This window comes from Balaenoptera physalus (assembly GCF_965194825.1).
Source record: "Balaenoptera physalus genome assembly, chromosome: 16".
Taxonomy (NCBI): domain Eukaryota; kingdom Metazoa; phylum Chordata; class Mammalia; order Artiodactyla; family Balaenopteridae; genus Balaenoptera; species Balaenoptera physalus.
This window is the reverse complement of record NC_138898.1, coordinates 53,564,736-53,577,737: the sequence shown is the minus strand read 5'-3', so window position 1 is coordinate 53,577,737 and position 13,002 is coordinate 53,564,736. Positions and strand designations below refer to the sequence as shown.

At 46.9% G+C, this 13,002-nt stretch overlaps 1 protein-coding gene across 1 annotated transcript; it reads right to left on the bottom strand.

The window, feature by feature from the left end:
• Nucleotides 1-638: 638 nt before the first annotated feature.
• On the bottom strand, nucleotides 639-12,624 carry LOC309644885 (testisin-like; the record flags this gene model as incomplete). The annotated part of the gene is made up of 5 exons (XM_082429153.1): nucleotides 639-2,058; nucleotides 10,508-10,785; nucleotides 11,645-12,095; nucleotides 12,268-12,403; nucleotides 12,547-12,624. The coding sequence occupies 5 exons, from the start codon at nucleotides 12,622-12,624 to the stop codon at nucleotides 1,664-1,666; spliced, it is 1,338 nt and encodes a 445-aa protein (XP_082285279.1). The 3' UTR covers nucleotides 639-1,663.
• Between the last annotated feature and the right edge of the window lie 378 nt (nucleotides 12,625-13,002).

Here is a 13,002-nt window from a genome sequence, read left to right as displayed (position 1 = left end):
ATAGGCATTAAATCACACTGTCCTCCAGTAACACATGGGACACCAGGGCAGTGAGTGTTCTGCTTGGGGTCAACTCAGAGGGCCTTTGGGGGAGGTGAGTGGCGGCACCCTCAGGTTTTGGCTGTTGGGGAGGGCAGATGGGGGAAGTGGAAATCTCAATGCAGGTGAGTCTTACAGGAGACCTGGGAGACCCCACCCATCTGGTACCTGCTGGCCCCTCTGAGTCAGGCCATGCAGTGAGAGGTGGACACAGGCCCTTGTGAGCTGAGTGACTTGAGTGGTTCTGTCACCTTGCTGGGCCTCAGTTTCCTCATTGTGAGGAGGGGGAAGAGAAGCTCCAGCCTCGCAGGGCTGCCGAGGGGCATGAAGACTGAGCGTGGTGTCCTACAGCCTGTGTGGCTGTCCGGGTGGGCAGAGGCGAGGAGGGCACCCTCCCAAGACTCCTCCACCTGCCTCTTCACAGAGACCACCTCTCAATCGACCAGAGCTTCTCATACCTTCTGCTCTCATAGCACCTCTGTATCTCATGAAAACGCAGATCTGCCCGAGCAGTTCCAAGCAGCCCAAGTCGGCCCCGCTGGCCTGGTCCCTTGGCCATGCTGAGGCTGGGTTCTGGGACCCCAGCATGGGGGAGGGGGGGACACACTTGATGCTGCCCATCCACCCAGGCCACCTATAGAGCTTGGAGCCCCCACGCCCCCAGGACAAGCCTCAACCACGGGGAGTCAGTAGAGAAGGGGCCATGCCAGGTCCTCGTCCCCCACGGGCGATGCTGAGGTGTGTCCCCGTGATTTCTCAGGGGATCCCGGCCAGACAGCACCTCAGCTGCCCACAAGGGTAACCTCCTCATCTGGGCAAACGTCACTGGCTCTCACCCCTCCTGCCTCAGCTTCCCCACTCTTCACTGGGCCTTCTTGGTATCGCCTCCCAAATAAATTACCCGCACCCTCGTCCTGGTCCTGGGTCAGCCTTTGGGGGACCATGGTGAGACCAGGAGCGTCTGGCGTCTGTGTGGTGGGGAACACGGCATGAGCGCTGGGGGTGTTTGGGGGCGTTTCCTCCACCGCACCCCACTCCAGCCTTCCTAGCCCCCAGGGACCCTGTTGCTATTTATGTCCTCCTGTAAATTATCTTTCTTTTTTTAAAATATTTATTTGGCTGCGCCGGGTCTTAGTTGCAGCACACGGGATCTTTGTTGCAGGATATCTTTAGTTGCGGCATGAGTGTTCTAGTTCCCTGACCAGGGATTGAACCCGGGCCCCTACATTGGGAGCACAGAGTCTTAACCACCGGACCACCAGGGAAATCCCTGTAAATTATCTTTCTGATTGAACTAACCTGAGAGGGTTCTGTTGTTTGCAACCAAAACCTATATAGCACAGATGGGTGATGATGGTTTAGGAGTTAAGGAGTGGTCTTAGGGTGGATGGGACGCGGGTAACTGCGAGGGTGTCCAGGAATCCACCCAGGGCCACAGAACGTGGTGCCAGGCAACAACGTGAACATGCACACGTTTATTAGCAAAGGGGACAGAAGGGGACTGGGCCTGGTCCAGCAGGCAGTCCTGCCACTGGGGTGCCCCCAGCCCCTGGCGAATGTGCCTGGAGCTGCAGTAACTACTGCACCCTCGTGGGCTTAGGTGTGCACAGGCCAGCTGCAGGAGTCAGGGAGCCCAGAGCAGAGAGAGGGGCAGCAGCAACTGAGAGGGGTCTGGCCTGGGTGTGCTGCGGCCCACCAGCATCTGGATCCAGTTGAAGTAACTACTGACATTGGTGTAGATGCCGGCCCGGTTGCGCCTACCACAGCCCACTCCCCAGCTCACGATTCCAATCTGAATCCACAGCTCATTCTTTTCACAGACCAAGGGTCCACCTGGGTCACCCTGGGAAGCAGTGTGGGTGAGCAAGACCTGGGGTGGGGCAGGAGGGGCCAGTGGAGAGGCTGGTAGAGCAGGAGGGGCTGTGGAGCTGGGCAGACTGGGTGCAAATCCCACTCCTCCCCCTGGAAGCAAACAAACTTCAGTTTCTGCATCTGCAAAGGGGGGCAATAGTCTATCCACTCAATTTCACATAAGGATCAAAGGAGGTACAATTAATGTAAAATGGGAAGCTTGTTTTATAGGCTGGATAAATGAGGTCTACAATGATTTTCTCATGAATAAACTCAAAGGGTGGATTGGTAGGGGTCAAGGTGGTTGCTCTCAGGCCCAAGATTGGGAGGGGTGGTACCCAGTTTCAGTATGGCCCTCATTGGGGCAGGGGTACTCACTTTGCAGGTGTCAGTGTTGCCATCCTCAGAGCCAGCACAAATCATATTATTACTGCTGTGACTGCGGTAATCAGGCTGATGGAACAGGTAGGAACACCTGGATTTGTTTATGATGGAGACTTGCACTTCCTGAAGATTGTAGGGAGGTGGCAGATCTGTCAGGGGTTGAGGGTGGGAGAGAGAAAGACAACAACCTTAGCCTCTCCTCTGCCATCTGGGGAAAGGGGGTATGAAGGGGAGTGGACTTCCTGGAGTACCCACAGTACCTGGGACATTGCCCTTGATTCCTCTGCTCTAGTCCAGCACCCAGCAATGTGGTGGGTGATGAACAATATCACAGAGGGACCCAATGGATGGACAGGCTGTCACAGCTCCTCCCTGAGACTTGGTTTCCCTCTCTGTAGCCTGCAGATGACAGTCCCTGCCTGAGCCAGTGGGGAGAGACCATGGCTGAAGCATACACAGGGGGAGGGGCTGCTGCAGTTGAGCTTGTTTATAATTAGTATAGCTGCAGGATCCAGGCTGAAGTTTTCCCAAATTTGATGAAAGATATGAATCTACACATTCAAGAAGGTGAACAAATTCCAAGTAGGATAAACACAAGGAGATCCACAATGAGATACATTTTCATCAAAATATCAAAATGCAAAGACAAAGGGAGAATCTTGTAAACAGCGAGAGAGAAGCTACACATCAAGTATAAGGGATCTTCAACAAGATTGACAGCCACATTCTTTTCAGACACCCTGGAGGCCAAAAGGCAGTGCAATGACATATGTAAAGTGCTAAGAGACTAAAACAGTCAACCAGGAATTCTATATCAGGCAAAACTATCCTTCAAAAAAAAATGAAGGCGAGATTAAGATATTCCCAGATAAGCAAATGCTGAGAGTGTTCATCATTAGTAGGCCTGCCCTACAAGGAATGGAAAAGAGAGCCCTTCAGGATGAAATGAAAGGGCAGTAGCCAGTAACTTAAACCCATAGGAAGAAATAGAGAACACTGGTAAAGGTAACTACACAGGTAAACACACAAGCCAGTATTATTATAGTTTTGGTTCATACCTTTTTTGCTATACAATTTAAAAGACAAATGCAATTTAAAAGACAATAATTGTAAATCTCTGTTACACAGAGATTGGTTACACAATATATAAAGATATGGTTACACAATATATAAAGATGTAAATTGTGGCAATAACAACTTGAGAAGAATAGAGTTGTATAGGAACAGAACTTTTGTATGCTATTGAACCTAAGTTGGTATTAATTCAAAATAGACTGTTATAAGTTTAAGTTATTAACTGTAATCTCCAGGGAAACTGCTGAGAAAATAACTAAAAAATATACAGAACAGGAAGTGAGAAGGAAATCAATACAGTACACTAATAAAAATCAATTAAACACAAAAAGGAGGAAATAAGGAACAAAAAAGATATAAGACATAGGTATAGATATAGATATGATATAGATATAAGATATCTATATCTTCTACATCTGACAAAATATAGAAAACAAGTTGAATAATGGTAGAAGTAAATCCTTCCCTATCAGTAATTAATTTTAATGTAACTGTATTAAACACTCCAATTAAAAGGCAGAGATTGGCAGAATGGATTAAAAACAGAGATCTAACTATATCCTGTCTACAAGGCAATAATTTTATTATTTTTAAATTTTTTTATTTTTAAAAATTTATTATTTTTGGCTGCATTAAAAACAGAGATCCAACTATATCCTGTCTATAAGACAATAATTTTATTATTTTTAAAAATTTATTTATTTATTATTTTTGGCTACGTTGGGTCTTCATTGTTGCATGTGAATTTTCTCTAGTTGTGGCGAGCAGGGGCCACTCTGTTGCGGTGCACAGGCTTCTCATTGCGGTGGTTTCTCTTGCTGTGGAGCACAGGCTCTAGGTACGCGGTCTTCAGTAGTTGTGGCACGTGGGCTCAGCAGTTGTGGCCCATGGGCTCTAGAGTGTAGGCTCAGTAGTTGTGGCTAGCAGGCTCTAGAGCGCAGGCTCAGTAGTTATGGAGCATGGGCTTAGTTGCTCTGTGGCATGTGGGATCTTCCCAGACCAGGGCTCGAACCCGTGTCCCATGCATTGGCGGGCAGATTCTTAACCACTGCCCCACCAGGGAAGCCCAACAACAATTTTAGATCCAAAGGTAAATATAGGTTTAAAGTGAAAGGTTGGAAAAAGAGATTCCATGAAAATAGTAACCAAAAAGAGCTGAGGTTGCTATACTAATGTCAGACAAAATGGATTTTCAGTCAAAACATGTTACAAGAGTCAAAGAAGGGGGACTTCCCTGGTGGTCCAGCAGGTAGAACTCTGTGCTCCCAATGCAGGGGGCCTAGGTTTGATCCCTGGTCATGGAACTAGATCTCACATGCATGCTGCAACTAAGAGTCTGCGTGTCGCAACTAAGAAGTCTGCATGCTGCAACTAAGAAATCCCACATGCCGCAACTAAGTATCCCGCATGCCACAGTGAAGATCCTGCATGCCACAACTAAGACCCAGCTCAGCCAAAATAAATAAATAATAAATAAATAAATAAATATTTTAAAAAAGAGTCAAAGAAGGACATTACATATTGATAAAAGAGGCAAGTCCTCAAGATATAATAATTATAAATATCTACACATCTAACAACTGAGCTCCAAGATACATGAAGCAAAATTGCTGTTACTGGTGGGAGAAATAGACAGTTCTACAAGAACAGTTGGAGACTTCAATGCCCCACTTTTATTAATGGATAGAACAACCAGAGAGAAGATCAGTAAGATAACAGAGGACTTGAACAGCATTATAAAGCAGCTAGACCTAAAAGACATATACAGAACAATCCACCCAAACAAGAGCAGAATACACCTTCCTTCCAAGTGGATGCAAAACATTCTCCAAGATAGATGACATGTCAGGCCACAAAATAAGTTGCAATAAATTAGAAAAGATTGACATCATAGAAAACAGTGGATTGAGGCTAGAAATCAATAACAGAAGGAAAACTGAAAAATTCACAAATATGTGGAAATTAAACAACATACTCCTAACCAATGGGTCAAAGAAGAAATCACAAGGAAAATTAGAAAGTACTTTGAGATGAATGGAAATAAAAACACAACATACCAAAACTTATGGGATGCAGCAAAAGCAATTCTCACAAGGAAATTTATAGCTGGAAATGCCTATGTTAATAAAGGAGAAAAATCTCAAATCAACAATCTAACTTAAGGAACTAGAAAAAAAAGAGCAAATTAAACCCAAAGGTAGAGGAAGGAAGGAAATAATAAAGAGAGGAATGGGAAAAAAAATCAAACTAGGGAACAGAAAAACAATAGCGAAAATCAACAAAACCAAAAGTTGGTTCTTTGAAAGATCAACAAAATTGACAATGAAAGTGGGGACATTATTACTGACCTTCAAGAAAAATTAAGGACTATAAGTGAATACTATGAACAATTGTATTCCAACAAATTAGATAACCTAGAGGAAATGGACAAATTCCTAGGAACACACAAAATACTAAAACAGACTCAAGAAGAAATAGAAAATCTGAACAGACACATAACAAGTAAAAAGATTTAGTCACTAGTCAGAAACCTCCCAATGAAGAAAAGCCTTGGGCCAGATGGCTTAAATGGTGCCTTCTATCAAACATAAGAAGAAATTAACATCAATCCTTCTTCCAAAAAACAGAAGAGGAAGGAACACTTCCTAACTCATTCCATGAGACTGGCATTACTGTGACACCAAAGCCCAAGCAAGTTATCACACACAAAAAGAAACTACAGACCAACGTATATGCAAAAATCCTCAACAAAATACCAGCAAACTGAATCCAGCAGCATATTAAAAGAATTCTACACCACGACCGAGAGAGATTTATCCAGAGTGCAAGGTGGGTTCAACATATGAAAATCAATCAATATAACATACTACAGACTACAGTAATAGAATGAAGGAAAAAAAAAAAACCACATGGTTATCCTAATTGATGCAGGAAAATCCAACACTTTCATTATAAAAACACTCAGTAAACTAAGGATAGCGAGAACTTCCTTAACATGATAGAGATCATATGTGAAAAACCCACAGCTACAGAATTGTGAAAGACTGAAAGCTTTCCCCCTAAGACCAGGAAAAAGACAATGATGCCAGTTTTTTGCCACTTCTATCTAACACTTTACTGGAAGTTCTAGTCAGAGCAATTAGGCAAGAAAAGGAAATAAAACACATCCAAGTTGGAAAGGAAGAAGTAAAACTATGTCTATTCACAGATGACATGATCTTATATATAGAAAATAATGAAGAGTACACAAAGAAGGACTAGAATTAATAAATGAATTCAGCAAATTTGCAGGATCTAAAATCAAGACACAAAAGTCAATTATATTTCTATACACTACCAATGAACAATTTCAAAAGGATATTAGAAAAGAAATTTCATTTTACAATAGCATCAAAAAGAATAAAATAGTTAGATTTAATTGAGGACCTGTACACAAAAAACTACAAAACACTGCCGAAAGAAATTAAAGAAGACATAAATAAATGGAAACGTATCTTCTGTTTATGGACTGGAGACTTAATATTATTTAGATGACAATACTCCCCCAAAGCAATCCACAGATTCAATGCAATCCCTATCCAAATTCCAATGGCCTTTTTAGTGGAAATTGACAAGCTCATCCTAACATTTAGAGGGACTATCAAGAGACCCCAAATAACAAAACCAATATTTGAAAAAGTAAACAAAGTTGGAGAATACACACGTCCCAATTTCAAAACATACTTGGAAGCTACAGGAATCAAACAATGGGGTCCTGGCAAACGGATAAACATACAGACAAACGGAATAGAATTGTGAGTCTAGAAAATAAACCCATTCTTCTTTGGTCAACTGATTTTTGACAAGGGTGCCAAGATAATTCAGTGGAGTAGAGAATAGAATCTCTTTAACAAATGGTGCTGGGACAACTAGATATCCAAATGCAAAAAATGAAGTTGGACCCACTACTTCCCACCATAAACAAAGATCAACTCAAAATGAATCAAAGATATACATATAACAGCTAAAACTATAAAACTCTTCAAGAAAACATGAGGGTAAATCTTCATGACCTCGAATTTGGCAATGATTTCTTAGACATGACACCAAAAGCAAAAGCGCCAGAGAAAAAATAATCTGAACTTCATCAAAATTAAAATATTCTGTGCATATCAATAGATACTATCATGAAAGTGAAAAGAGATGTGGTCCGCGAGTCTTGGCTCAGCCCTGCATCTGAAGTGCTCTTCCCCCATCAACACCAGGGACTGACAACATGGAACCTGGAAGGAAGGAGCTATGATGCCTCTTTCGAAGAAACTGAAGGGTTAAGTAAGAGCATTCAAAACACAACTTTCTGACGCTAAAGCCCACCTGTTCTGCAGAACTTCGGCTAGGTCTTCATTTCAACTTTCAAACCTTTAGCTGTTTGTCCTTTTCCTGGAGATTATTGCCTCTTTCCTGGCATCACTTGGCTCTCTAAGCATCATGAACCCCATTAGGCCAGCTGGTCTTACCCTTAGCTACGTATTAGAATCATCACCTGGGATGCTTTAAAATATCCCAATGTCTGTGCCACATCCCAGACCAATTAAATCCATGGAGTGAGATCCAGGAACCAGTTTATAAAAAAAAAAAGTAGAAGAAAAAAGGAAAAAAAAACCCCACAGAATAGGAAAAAATATTTGTAAATCATATATCTAAAAAGGGTCTAGTATCCAGAATATATAAAAACGATTACAGCGTCACAACAAAGAGAACTCAGTTTAAAAATGGGTTGGGGGGGGGTGGTCTTCCCTGGTGGCGCAGTGGTTAAGAATCTGCCTGCCAGTGCAGGAGACATGGGTTCGAGCCCTGATCCAGGAAGATCCCACATGCCGCAGAGCAACTAAGCCCGTGTGCCACAACTACTGAGCCTGCGCTCTAGAGCCCGCGAGCCACAACTACTGAGCCCATGTGCCACAATTACTGACGCCTGCGCACCTAGAGCCCGTGCTCTGCAACAAGAGAAGCCACCACAATGAGAAGCCTGCGCACAACGAAGAGTAGCCCCAGCTCGCTGCAACCAGAGAAAAGCCTGCGTGCAGCAACGAAGACCCAACGCAGCCAAAAATAAAATAAATAAATTTATTTAAAAACAAACAAACAAATAAATAAAATTGGGTTGGGAATTCCCTGGAGGTCCAGTGGTTAGGACTCTGTGCTCTCACTGCTGAGGGCCCAGGTTCAATCCCTGGCTGGAGAACTAAGATTCCACAAGCCACGTGGTGTGACCAAAAAAAAAAAAAAAAAAGGGTAAGGGACTTAAATAGCCATTACTCCAAGGAAGATATACAAATGGCCAACCAGCACATGAAAAGTTGCTCAACATCACTAGTCATTAGAGAAATGCAAATCAAAACCACAGTGAAATACCACTTCACACCCACTAGGATGGCCAAAGCAAAACAAAACAAAACAAAACAAAAAAACAAAAACCTGGAAAATAACAAGTTTTTTATTAAGGAGAATGGAGAGAAATTATAACCCTTATTGTTGATAGGAATGTAAAATGGAGCAGCTGCTATGGAACACTGTTTGTCAGCTCCTCAAGAAGTTAAACATAGAATGACCATGTGATCCAGGATTGCACTCCTAAATACATTCACAAAATAATTGAAAAGAGGTATTCAAGCACAAATTTGTATACTAATACAAATACCCAAAAGATGGAAACAACAAAAATGTCATCAGTGGAGGAATGGATAAACAAATTGTGCATCCATACAATGGAATATTATTCAGCCATAAAAGAGAATGAAGTTTTGATACATACTATAATATGGATGAATCTTGAAAACATTATGCTAAGTGAAAGAAGCCAAACATGAAAGGTGACACAGTGTATGATTCCATTTATATGAAATGTCCAGAATAGGTAAATCCATAGAGACAAAAAGTTGGTTAGTGGTTGCTAAGGGCTGGAGGGAGGGGGTAATTGGGAGTGACTGCTTAATGGTTATGGGATTTCCTCTGGGCGTGATGAAAATGTTTTGGATCTTGATAGAGTTGATGGTTATGCACTGTGAATGTTCTAAATGCCATTGAATTATATACTTTAAAATGGTTAATGTTATACGAGTTAAACCTCAAAAAGAAAGGAGTGAAGTACTGACACACACTAAAACATGAATGAACATTGAAAATATTATGCTTAGTGAGAGCAGCTAGCACGTAGTGTATAACTGCATTCATATGAAGCGTCCAGAGTAGGTAAATCCATAGAGACAGAAAGCAGATTAGTGGCTGCCAGGGGCTATGGTCCTAGAACAACGGGGAATTAGGAGTAATGGCTAATAAGCATGGGATTTCATTTTGAGATGATGAAAATGTTCTGTAATTAGACAGTGGTGATGCTGGAACCACTCTGTGAATATACTAAAAAAAAAAAACCGTCTGAATTGTATGCCTTTTTTTTTTTTTTTTTTTGGCTGCACCGCACAGGGTGTGGGATCTTAGTTCCCCAACCAGAGATCGAACCCACACCCCCTGCAGTAGAAGCCCGGAGTCTTAACCACTGGACTACCAGGGAAGTCCCTGAATTGTATACTTTAAATTTTTATTTATTTATTTATTGTTAATTTATGGCTATGTTGGGTCTTCGTTTCTGTGCGAGGGCTTTCACCAGTTGTGGCAAGCGCGGGTCACTCTTCATCGCTGTGCGCGGGCCTCTCACTATCGCGGCCTCTCTTGCTGCGGAGCACAGGCTCCAGACACGCAGGCTCAGTAATTGTGGCTCACGGGCCCAGCCGCTCCGCGGCATGTGGGATCCTCCCAGACCAGGGCTCGAACCCGTGTTCCCTGCATTAGCAGGCAGACTCTCAACCACTGCGCCACCAGGGAAGCCCCTGAATTGTATACTTTAAAAGGATGAATTTTATGGTTTGTGAATTATACTTCAAAAAACCCCCAAAAACAAACAAAAAAACCAAACAATGCCTGATGCCTTTCTGACAAGTCCACCCCAAAACCTCGCACACCCCCGCAGGCTGGGGGTGTGGCCTGGGCCGGTGGGGGGGCCTCCCTCTCTGGTTTCTGGCTCACAGTCTCGGGAAGGGAGGGGGAGCTGAGTGTGGGTACAGAAAGCCCTGCTCTACAGCGGGGCAGGGTGTGGAAAGGAGGTGAGGAGAGATTGCTCAGCAGGCTAAAGCCAAAGCACAGTGGCACACAGACCAAGGTGGGGGCCACTGCAGCTGGTGTGGCTGGCACAGGGCATGGTGAATAACACTCCCCTTCCCCACCCGTCTGTCCCCAACCTCACTCTTTTTCTCATGGATGTCCCCCCAGCCAGTCACCCAGCAGTCATCCCGGTTCTTGAACTCAAAGGAGGAGGACAGGACACAGATGGGCTGGATGTGCTTATTGAAGGTGACGGAGGAGGACAGCTTCAGCAGGGAGATGTCGTCCTGTGAATACTTCCTGGATTTGGGTTATATAATAATACTCTTCACCCTGTAATGACGGAGGTAGGCCCGCAGGCTCCAAATGGGTGGTGTGGCAGACAGCTCGCCAAACTGGACCGACCATTCATAGGGATCTCTGTGGCTGGCAGGGGAGGAGAAAGCCGTCAGGGGTCCTCAGAGGGAGGGTGGGCCACCTGAGCACACCTGGGGCTGCTCCCTGAGCTGAGACCCCTGGGCTGCTGCGGGGCTCACCCCAGACACCATCAGCAGGTCTTCCTTCGACCAAAGAGGCCAGGGTAGAAACGGGGAGAGCCCAGACAGCCCCAAACAAAGTCCCACACCTGGGGACTTGAGGGGGTTGGTAGGAGGGTGCCTCCCCTGCCAGCTCATCTGGCCAGTCACTCAACCACCTGTCACCTCCAAGAGCCCTTCTCAAAAGGGAACAAGCAGGTGCACGGGCGCCACAGCAGGCTGGGCTCAAAACAGCTTCCGGGGCCACTGTCACCACAGGCCAGGCTCTGTGTCCAGCACTTACTTCAGCTCATTCCTCCCCCCGGGGGGGGGGGGGTCACCTCCGCTGGGAGGTGGGGTGAGGAAGGTGGAGGTTGGTGGTGCCATTTGGGGACAAGTGAAGCAAGAAAGAAAAGAACAAGACAAACAAATGTGCGTGGGAATGTTCTGGGAGAACATTCTGGAAGAAACTGCACAGGGTTTCCTCCCGGAGCGCCCTGGGGGACTCGCGTGGGTGCGGAACGGGCTGCAGCCGGGACTGGGCCTCAGGAGCACACGAGGGCCGTGCCCACGTGGGGCATGCGCGCAGGTCCTGCTGCAGACCCAGGGCCCGGGGTCAGCGGGCCGCCTGCCCCCAGACTCACTTTTGGAAGCAGTGCGCGGCCGACGGCACCCAGCGGCGGTTGAGCAGGCTTGCTCCGCAGTAGTGGGAGCCCCATAGGCGCAGGCTGCCCTGCCATGGCCAGCGCCCAAGCTCTGCGTCCTTTCCACCCACTATGCGTGTCGGGACAGTCCGTTGGCCACATGGCCCTGGGATGGACAGATGGACACCAGGCTGAGCTGCGGGAGGCAGGCCCACCCCGTCCACCCTCACCCACCGGGTGGGAGAAGGGAAGGGGCGCCCCGGGGAACCGCGCGTCCAGGGGTCTTGCCGCCCAGGAAGAAGGGGACGCTGGGGACCTGCCCCACGTGGGCCACAGGCGCCCGCCCCTCCCCCACACCCCGGGGCGGCCCCATCAGTTACATGCGAGCATAGAAGAGTTCTCGAAACCTGGGGCGGGGAGAGGAAAAGATGAGTCGCCCTTCGCGCTCCGGCTCAGGTGCCCTGCGCAGGGAAGCGCGCCCCCTGGGCGCCTTACCTGGAAGCAACAGGTCCCTATCCCGCAACGCTGCGGGTAGGAGAGAAAGTGAGCTCCCCTCGGTCTCCACGCGCCCCACCCTTCCCCCATCACCCCTAGCTGCGCCGGCAGCCCCAGCCTCAGCTCACCCTGCCTCGCGATTTCGACCCGCACCAACAGTTGCGCGAGCAGCAGCGCCCCGACCTGCGCGCCCATGGCCTCTTCTTCCCGCCGCCTGGCGCCCCCTCTGCTTCCGCCAGCTCCAAGGCCCGGCTGGGGCGCCCCCTCGGGGAGAGGGAGCCACGGGAACCCTGGCCGCCCCCTTCCCTCAGCTTGACCTCTCTGGTCCAAGGGCTGTTTGGGAACCTGGGACGTCACAGTGCCCCGGCTTTGAGCTGCTACTGGGACTCGGTCCCCCAACTACGTACCTTGCTATGGCCCAGGAGCCAGTGTACCCAGACGATCCCTTTCTTGTCTGCGACCCTGGGGGCCTGGCTGCCCCCCATGCTGCCCTCTTTTCTACCCATTCCTTCTGCTAGGAAGGACCAAGGACCTGACCCACAGCCAGGACTCCCATGAAAGCACATTAGCAAGTCCTCACTGAGTGCCCATTGGGGGTCTCGCACTGTGTCATCTACTGTTAAACGTGATGATCCTTTACAGGACCCACAGAATAAACGCTGGCCTGATTTGACCATCTAGAGGGCTCTTAGCCTCCCTGTCTGCCTGCTGCCCGGCAACAAGCCTCACCTAACTCTACGGAGTCTACAGGTAGCTTCCCTTCCTTGCAGACAATATTGCAGGGCACCAAAGTCACCAAACTGGCTCTCTCATAGATGTGAGCAGACCACTGAGTTGGGGTCCACAGGACCACCCACTGAGTC